We start from the raw sequence: 10,051 nt of genomic DNA, 5'->3' as shown, positions 1-10,051 counted from the left end.
TAGAGAATATAAGCCCATGTTCGGAGCCCAAAACAGTGCAATGTTACGGTGTAAGATTTGTGAAACCCTTTTTCTTTTTCATACAATATGGAGAAGTGAGGAGAAAAGGTCTAAGTACCAAAAATACTGCAATTAGTGTTCTAATTAAATCTAGAGCGCTACCTAGTTCGAAAATTAAGAAAAGTAATTTAGTATTGTTTTTAAAAAATATGATATAAAAATATTTTTTAAAAATTTGGTTTAAGATTTAAACGTTAAATAATGCTTTTAAAAAATTACTTTTTGAATGTTACTATTTTTAAATTTAAAAAAAATTATTAATAATTGAATGGCTTTAAATATAATGTAGTGATATTTTATAATTTTTAAAAATAAAGTGATGATTTACCATATTATTTTTGCAATCTATAAAAAAATGAAGCCAAAGAAACAAAGAAACGCCACGAAAAAGCATACGTGTTTAATCGCGGCATGGAGATTTTGTAAAAGGAAAAGGATGTTGCGAGTCCGACATGAAAAAAGAGGTACATTCTAGACAGTACGTTCAACTCTCTAGATGCTACTGCATGCGACATATTAGGCGAAGTAGAAATAATCAGGTGCCGCTGCACCACACCCTACGTCCTCCCCATGCTTTCTCTCTACTCTAAGCCATCGCCTCATTTGTATCAATGTTAGCATAAAATCTAAACGCTTCACGCTCTCCCCCTTCTCGCCTGTTATTTCCATTTTCCCCTTCTCTTATATAATCCAACGCTTCCTCAGTTGCATCCAGAAACTAGAAAACAAAGTAAAACTATCATTTATCAATGGCCAATTCAGGACAGGTATCGTGGAAGTTGGAGGACCACCCAAAGCTTCCAAAGGGTAAGACCATCGCCGTTGTCGTTCTGGATGGGTGGGGCGAAAACAAGCCCGATGACTACAACTGCATCCATGTTGCTCAAACTCCCACCATGGATTCTCTCAAACAGGTTCACTTTTGGATATCTATATTTACCTTTTAAGAATTCAGTGTAAAAGATTGTGCTTTGATCTGGGATTTTCTCAAATTTTATTTGATTCGGGTAATCGTTGCTGACGCTATTAGTTAGTATCGATCCCATTTCTTCTATGAAATAAAGCTTTCATCTTGTTTTCGAAGTATGTTTCTTTAGTTCTGTGATTGAGCTTCCTGCCTCTTTCTATGTTGTATATATGGCTTATTGAACCTTAGGTTGTCACTTGTATAATTTTTTTTTTTGTTTAGAACTCAACTTTTATGAATTTATAATTTTAAGGATGTCTGAACTTCCTAGTTTATACTAGAGGTGATCATGGGCCGGGTCAAGTCGGACTTGGACAAAATTTTAGGCCCGTTTTCTAAGTTTGGGCTTAGCCCGACCCAAAATATGGGCCTAAAAAATTATCCAAACTCGGTCCAAAAGAAAACTGCTAAGCCCGAGCTTGATCTAGCCCATATTTAATTAAAAATAAAAAATATATATTTAATATATAATTCGGATTAAAAGTCCAAAAAATATATATTTTATAAAAATATATTTGATTAAAAATAAAAATAAAAATATATATTTAATATATAATTCGGGCTGGGCCGGGCTCGGGCAAAAAAATATTACCCGAGGCCCGGCCTGTTTTTTAAACGGGTTTCATTTTCTTACCCCAATCCATATTTTGGGCTTATATTTTTACCCGAACCCTCCTATTTTTTAGGCGGGCTGTCGGGCTGGACCAAGTAACTCAACCCATGATCAGCTCTAGTTTATACTTAGATAAGTGCGTTTTGTTGACTGATTGTACACGCCATATAACTATATATATTATATTCTTTTTGGCTAGAGATGGTATGTCTAGACGTGATTATGATATGGCCACCTGAAGATTCACTCCAAATATAGTAAGGTTTAAATAAACATATAGATTTGAGAATTAGGTTTGGATAAAAAATAAAATTCAGTTTTTAAACGGGTTAGGTTTCAGGTAAGATTTGTTGTCCGATTTGAATTAAGCCGAGCTTGCTTAAAAATTTTTCTCCTACTGTTCTTCGGTATTGTTTTGCTGTCATTTTGCTATTTATTAATTTTGCTACTATTTTAGAGATATTTGATGTATTATATTTTTTAAGTTTGTTTTTATATAAAAAATATTAATACGGGTAGGCTGAGCTAGGTCGAGCTCAAGTTTAACATTTTCTATTTGGGGTGGGCTTAGGTAAAATTTTAAGCCCATTTTTCAAGTTAGGCTGAGCCCAAGCATTGAAAACATGCTTAAAATTTTGTATCAATCTGGCACGACCCAGTATCAGGTCTAGTAATATCCTAACCAAGCATAATATTAACATATTTTATATCTTTACAAGTTTGGCTTAACTTGAAATATGAAGTTAAAATTTTGTCCAAACTTATTCATATTTTTAAATGACTAATCCAAATTTACTCATATTATATTATTTTTAAATTTAAAAAAAAATTATATTATTTTAATTTAATATTTAATAATATTTATATATTTTTTATATATTAAAGTTTTATATATAGTTATCTTAACATTTTCAATGTTTACATTATAGTACTAATATATATTACTATGAATTTAATTTTTATGGTTACAAATTACATAATATATAAAAATAACATTATATAAAATATTGTAAAATTTGAAAAATGGGTTCAGCCGAGCTTGAGCTTAAACATTCAAAACCCGAGTTCGGTTCATATTTTAAACAAACCTAATTTTTTACTCTAACTTATTTTTTGAGCTTAATATTTCTATTTAAATCCTTTCAAATTTCGGACAGACATGCTTGATAATCCGATACATGAACAAATTTTTTTATTGCGGCTATTTCTACATAGTTTTTATTCATTCGACTTTAGAATTTACACTTTTTAATTATCCGTGCTTATTCTATCAATATGTGGGGAAAATTAATATATGTTCATTAAAGTTTAAACTATAGGGATTATATATGATTTGAACGTTATTACATTGTTTTTGGTTCATAAAGGAATCCCATATAATATAATGCAACGAGACCCAACTTAAGTGGAATTCATGTTGTTGATAGGGTGCCCCTGAAAAATGGAGATTAATCAGAGCTCATGGAACTGCTGTAGGACTTCCAACAGAGGAAGACATGGGAAATAGTGAAGTTGGTCACAATGCTCTAGGTGCAGGACGTATTTTTGCTCAAGGGTAAGCTTCCTTTCCTGATTTTAGTTGCCTTTTTGTGTGCATGTATGCCTGATAGTTGATATGTTGAAAATTAAATTTGATGCTATGTTGTCTTTTTTAAACCTTTCCTATTTCAAGGTATTCTGCATTATCTTCCGCTTTTCGAACAAACCACTTCTTTCCCTTCTTTCCTCTTGGCATGGACTTTTGCAAAACTAACTTTGTTGTGAGGTTCTAAAATATTAATTCATTTGCGATTGTAGGGCTAAGCTTGTTGATCTCGCTCTTGCTTCTGGGAAAATTTACGAGGGAGAAGGATTTAAGTATATAAGTGAATCTTTTGAAAAGGGAACTCTGCACCTCATTGGATTACTTAGTGATGGTGGTGTGCACTCCCGGCTTGATCAATTGCAGGTAATTTTGGTGATTCAGGACAGGCTCCTACCTTTCTGAGTTTTGAGTTCTCTAATGATAATTCGTCTTTTAATTCAGTTGTTGCTTAAGGGATCTAGTGAGCATGGTGCTAAAAGAATTCGTGTTCACTTTCTCACTGATGGTCGTGATGTTTCGGATGGTTCAAGTGTAGGCTTTGTGGAGACAATTGAGAATGACCTTGCAAATTTACGTGAGAAAGGTGTTGATGCTCGGATTGCATCTGGTGGAGGTCGCATGTATGTCACAATGGACCGTTATGAGGTGAGAAATAATTTTTACAAGTTCCAAAACCATGTAGACCCATTAGGTGATTGTATTATTTTGCACGAACAATTTGCAGTCTGTTATTTTCTGTTCTTTGAAAAATCTGTAAGACTGAAGACTTTGATTTTTTGGTTGCATTTTGCTAAAACTCAATGAATCAATTTAACGAACAGACCCTACCTTGTCAAAACAGTCCGATCAGGGTGTTTTCCTTTATCGAATGGATTAATAAGCTAAATTTTGTAAGAGGATTTTTTGCAGAATGACTGGGATGTTGTAAAAAGAGGATGGGATGCTCAGGTTCTGGGTGAAGCCCCGCACAAGTTTACAAATGCCGTCGAAGCTGTAAAGAAATTGAGGGAAATTGCAAACGACCAGTACTTACCTCCCTTTGTCATTGTTGATGAGCACAATAAGGCTGTGGGTCCGATAGTGGATGGTGATGCTGTTGTTACTTTCAACTTCCGTGCTGATCGAATGGTTATGCTTGCCAAGGCACTTGAATATCAAGATTTTGACAAATTTGATCGTGTGCGGTTCCCTAAAATTCGTTATGCTGGAATGCTTCAGTACGATGGAGAGTTGAAGCTTCCGAGCCACTACCTTGTTTCTCCACCTGAGATTGATAGAACATCTGATGAATATTTGGTGTATAATGGTATCTGTACTTTTGCCTGCAGGTATGTTTAGAATTAGCAAGAGTCACTATAATCCGTACTTTTGCCTATACATGTTCTAGTGTTTGTTATCAAGCATCATTCAAGTTACATGTTCCCTTTGTTCTAGTTTTTATCTTGAAATTCCTAGTTTATATACATGTCCCTCAATGTTAAAATTAATCCATGCTCCAAGTTGTGATCAGAAGGAGAAGGGAAGGTTCATAAAACTTGTTTCGCACCATATTCATCTATATTGTGTGAAAAAAGTTATAGGACTAAATTTATCTTGGAATTATGATTTAGTGAAATGTAGATTTTTAACTATTTTATGTCTGTCAATTCACTTTGTTGTTTGTTAATTCCCCTTCCTGTATCAACAGTGAGACTGTCAAATTTGGACATGTCACTTTCTTTTGGAATGGAAATCGTTCTGGCTATTTCAACCCTGAATTGGAAAAATACGTGGAAATTCCAAGTGATATTGGAATTTCTTTCAATCTTCAACCTAAGATGAAGGCATTGGAGATCGGTGAGAGGGCTAGAGATGCAATTTTGAGCCACAAATTTGACCAGGTGAGATGACTAATGGACTAGTACTGAACAAGCATTCAAAAATTGAAGGAAGACTGAACATCTCTTTTTATTATTTGTTTAGGTACGAGTGAACATAGCAAATGGTGATATGGTAGGTCATACAGGAGATATCCAGGCTACAATTGTGGCTTGCAAGGCTGCTGATGAAGCTGTCAAGATGATCCTAGATGCTATAGAACAAGTTGGTGGAATATATGTTGTGACCGCAGATCATGGCAATGCTGAAGACATGGTGAAGAGGGATAAGTGTGGGCAACCTCTATATGACAAGAACGGACAGCTCCAAATACTCACCTCCCATACTTGTCATCCTGTAAGTTTCCAAAGTCTCTCCTCGAAAGAAAATTCGACCCTAGGTGTGAGTCTAGTTTTATTTGACATATTTTGGGGCGGCTAGGTTGGATTGTCAAAATTTGTTTTTCTTCATTTAGTCTCGTTTTTTTTATCTTGTTGTTGAGTGACTGGAAAGATTATTTCAATTTCCTGATATATATTTTGGAATTTTGAATTAGGTGCCTATTGCGATTGGAGGTCCAGGATTAGCGCCTGGTGTTAGATTTCGCAATGATGTTCCGGATGGTGGACTTGCCAATGTAGCTGCAACCATCATGAACCTCCATGGTTTTGTAGCTCCTAACGATTATGAACCAACACTCATACAAGTAGTTGACAACTAGGCTAAGTGAGAACATGGCATAAATTATATTGACTATATTCCCAAGGCCGATGCCCAAAACAATTTAGAATAAGATTATTTTGGTTGAAAAAACAGCAGTTGTAGATGTTGTAATTTGCTATATATTTGTGGTTTGAGTTTATTGCCCGAATGAGTACGGAAAGTTTTAGGCCGTTGCCTTCAATTTTACCCAAACTAATTTTTCTTTTAATTTAGATTCTTTTAATTTTGTAATTTCGATGACAGCTTTTTTAATTTATATAATAGTGCATTTGATTTTAAATACTTATATATTTTTATCAATTTAATTTTAATTTTATATAATTTAATAAATATAACTCTTCAAATTATGTGGTATTCTTTTCTTTCCTTCAATAAAATTTTACAAACGAAATCAACAACCAATCATTTGTTTGCATTGGATTAAAATTTTAGCACTTCACATAAAAACTAGTACGAATTAGTTTCTAATATTTTTATACGAACGTAAATTTATTGATTTTGGTTTTAAAAGTAATCTATTTCATTATTGAAATTTTGATTTAATTGATTTACAAATTTGACGTCAATTTAGAGATATAAATATAATATAAAAATTAATTTTTGTTATAAATATCTTATTAAGTGGATGTCCATCAAAATCAACATAAGTTTTGATGTACTTTAAATGCTAATAGTCATTAGAATAGATCTCTACTTCATTTATACTTTTTATGCCTATATATAGAAACTTTGGAGAAACGTAAATATCTCGATTGATCAATAAAAATGCGCTCTCTCTTTGCTCTCACATCCTTTTTGTTCTTTTTTCTTTGTCTTTTATTTTATAACACATTATCAGCATGATTCTCTTTTAATTATCTTAGTTGTAGATTAAACTAGCGGCAACTTTGCAAACCATTAAGCCTCATCCATAATACCAAAATTCAGCCTCCGACCATTAAAATTACTCTTATTTTTCTGTTTCGTTGGCTCCTTTGCTTATTCAAATGGTTGTTTATTGCTGCTAGTTGCTATTCAAATTGAGTACATACTTCCTGATTCTCGATTACTTGTTGCTTTTTGCCTGCTGTTGTTTGCAACTCTTTGTAGGAAGTTTTTATCTATTTAGTGTTTTACATCTAGATTAGTTTTCAATTAAGTTAAATTAATTTGAGATTATTTTAATTTATTTATTTTACTTCTTATTAAAGTTGGTAAATGAGTATTACTCAGAATGAAAGGTTTGAATATACACTAAGAGGCTCACCACTAAGACGGAAATTGCAGTCCATTGCTTTGGATGGTGAAAAACTATTTTGATCCCAGCATGGATTATGGATTTATAGAGCATAATTTAAATTTGTAAGGAGATTCAATTTTTTTGAGGTATGATTATTATTTATTTATTTTAAGTCTGATCAAATTCTTAAGTTATATTATTGAATACCACTGGGTTCATAAGTTTTACTAATAAAACTTTATAATATATTATTTTAAATAATTGTTTAATTATATATTAATTGTCAATGTAAAATATAAGTTTTGTGATATTGGTCCACTTTAAAGGGAATTTTTTTGTTATTGATGAATGATTGGATTATACCTTTTAGATTGAATTATAAAGTACAAATAATTTATTAGAGCATCATAAGATTCTATAAGTTATATGTAGTATGTTCTCATGAAAGTAAAGTTATTTTAGTACTTGTAATAGTGCTCATGATAATAGCCAATGTGATAAGGATGATATTAAAGATCTTCGTATATTTTTATGATTTATTTATTATATCATGTTTATTATAATTGAAGACTAATGATGACAAACATGAATATATAGATTATGATTTGAAATCCACATATGTTTGCGATGGTGATTATGAAATAAAGAATCAATGGAGGTGGTAAGTGATGAAAGTAACATATTTTAATCTCGTTTTTAATGCGTTTTTGGATGATTCTTTATGCAAATTGGTGAATTTTATGCTCCTAATCCTTTGAATTCATGTTCCTATACTTAGGTGAGCATTTGGGAGCAAAAGGAGTGAAAAACGAGCAAAAATAGGACAAAAAGAGTAGATTTTAGGGGCCACACGAGCTGAACCTTCCAACACGAGCTGGGCACACGGTCGTGTGAGTCGCACGGGCTGGACACACAGCCATGTGCTAGACCATGTCGATTATGTAACTTGCTTCCCAAACACGCGAAAAAACGTAAATTTTAGGCTTTTTGAGCATTTTAAAGTCTATAAATACCAAATAGAAGAAGAAATATCGAGATTATCAGAGAACATTGAAGAAAACAACTAGAAGAACACCATTGGAGCCAACTTTGAAGCAGATTTCCATCAAGATCGAAGACCTCCTTTTAATTTCTTTTGAAGTTTTTATTAGTTTCTTTATTTCTTATGGTTATTCTAACTTTGAGATGTTTTTATTCACAATTATGAACTAATTCCCTAGATACCTAGGGAAGATGAACCCTATGATGAATTCTATTATTTGATTTCTGTTTTATGTGATAAATATTTGATTCTTGTTCTCAGTTATGTGTGCTTATTTCTTGTTTTAATATTTTTGGGATATTAATTCATGTTTAATGTGCTTAAATCAGAGGAGGAAAATCCATGTTTAAGAGTAGATCTAGCGTAATTGAGTGGAGTTGCATGTAGTCTTAGAAATAGGACGATATAAATCTACCAGATTAGAGTCGAATCTAATAAGGGAATCTATAGATCAAAAGAGATATTAGCATAATTTAAAGATTTTTATAGATCAAGATACCAAGTGAATAAATCATTTAATTCAGATTCATAATAACAGATGAAGTCTAGGTGAATTCTTTTCTGGGTATTGCCTCTCTCATTGGTTATTATTTGATTATTTTCCTGATTTATTTTCTATTGAGTTCTTAGTTAAATTAATTTAGTAATTTTAGTTTAAAACCCATCACTCCGAATTATCGGCTAAATAATAGGAAAACGGTAATTATTAATACTTTTAGTCATCGTGGATACGATATCTCTACTCACCATAGCTATATTATTTATCAATAGGTGCACTTGCCTTTGTTGTATTTTTAGTTAATTTCGTGAACACACATCAAGTTTTTGGTGCTGTTGCCAGGGACTAAAATATTTGGAACACTTAATTTTTATTAATTTAGCCATTGTTTATTTTATTTTATATTTTTGTTTTAATTTAATTTTTACATTCTAATTTAGCTTTTTGGTTGCTTCTGCCAGGTTGTTTTAGTTTATGACTAAAGGAAACCTGTCGAGACCATTACTTTTTGATAGTGAGATTGAAAGTACTGCTCGTAGAAATCGTAGAGAGATTAGAGAAACAAGAAAGAGTCTATAGAATATAGTAGACAAACAAGAGGACAACATTATTATTGAGGAGATGCATGATAATCAGAATATTCAGCTACCTCATGCAGCTCCTATTCCTCGTACTATGTACGATTATGCCAAGGTTACTCTGATTGGGGCTGAATCGAGTATTGTGAGACATACCATTGCTACGAATACTTTTGAACTGAAGTCGAACACAATTCAGATGGTACAATAGTATGTTCAGTTTGATGGTTTGCAAGATGAAAACCCTAATACTTATTTGGCCAATTTCCTAGAGATTTGCGACACTTTCAACATTAATAGTGCCACTGATGATGCCAATCATTTACGGTTGTTCCCTTTCTTGTTGAGGAACAAAGAAAAACAGTGGTTAAACTCTTTACCACGAGGTTCCATCACTACATGGGCTCAAATGACTGAGAAGTTTCTTTTGAAGTACTTCCCATCGACTAAGATAGCTAAGTTGAGGAATGACATCTCTTTTTTTGTTTAGATCAACTTGGAGACATTATATGATGCATGGGAGAGATACAAGGACTTATTGAGAAGTTGTTGTCATCATGAGCTACCTTTATGGTTGTAAGTTCAAACCTTCTACAATGGTTTGAATCCCTTAACTAGGCAGTTAATTGATGCAGCTTATGAGTTTATAGAAGAGATGGCACTGAATAATTATCAGTGGCAGTTCATGAGGACAAAGTCGATTAAATCAGTCGGTGTTTTTAATTTAAATGCAATCACCATGTTATCAAACCAAGTAGAAACATTAAATAAAAAAATTTATGGTTTATATTTTTCTACGTAGGTGAATTCAGTGATGCAATGTGATACAAATGGAAGTGCAATGGATAATCCATAATGTTTACCCTTCGGTCCTAGCACAGAGAACAAGAAAATCAATTATATGGGTA

The 10,051-nt window shown here is 32.5% G+C and overlaps 1 protein-coding gene and 1 non-coding gene across 2 annotated transcripts; one reads left to right on the top strand and one right to left on the bottom strand.

Moving 5' to 3' along the window:
* The first annotated feature begins 623 nt into the window (after window positions 1-623).
* On the top strand, window positions 624-5,986 carry LOC105774937 (2,3-bisphosphoglycerate-independent phosphoglycerate mutase). Its single transcript, XM_012597505.2, has 8 exons — window positions 624-974; window positions 3,068-3,195; window positions 3,438-3,588; window positions 3,667-3,870; window positions 4,135-4,553; window positions 4,913-5,105; window positions 5,188-5,439; window positions 5,639-5,986. The coding sequence occupies exons 1-8, from the start codon at window positions 810-812 to the stop codon at window positions 5,801-5,803; spliced, it is 1,677 nt and encodes a 558-aa protein (XP_012452959.1). The 5' UTR covers window positions 624-809; the 3' UTR covers window positions 5,804-5,986.
* A 3,614-nt stretch (window positions 5,987-9,600) lies between these two features.
* Window positions 9,601-9,707, bottom strand: LOC128034291 (small nucleolar RNA R71). Its single transcript, XR_008190421.1, has one exon. It is a non-coding gene; the product is annotated as a small nucleolar RNA R71 (small nucleolar RNA).
* Window positions 9,708-10,051: the final 344 nt, after the last annotated feature.

This window comes from Gossypium raimondii, chromosome 10 (assembly GCF_025698545.1).
Source record: "Gossypium raimondii isolate GPD5lz chromosome 10, ASM2569854v1, whole genome shotgun sequence".
NCBI lineage: Eukaryota > Viridiplantae > Streptophyta > Magnoliopsida > Malvales > Malvaceae > Gossypium > Gossypium raimondii.
This window is presented reverse-complemented; position numbering and strand designations above follow the sequence as displayed.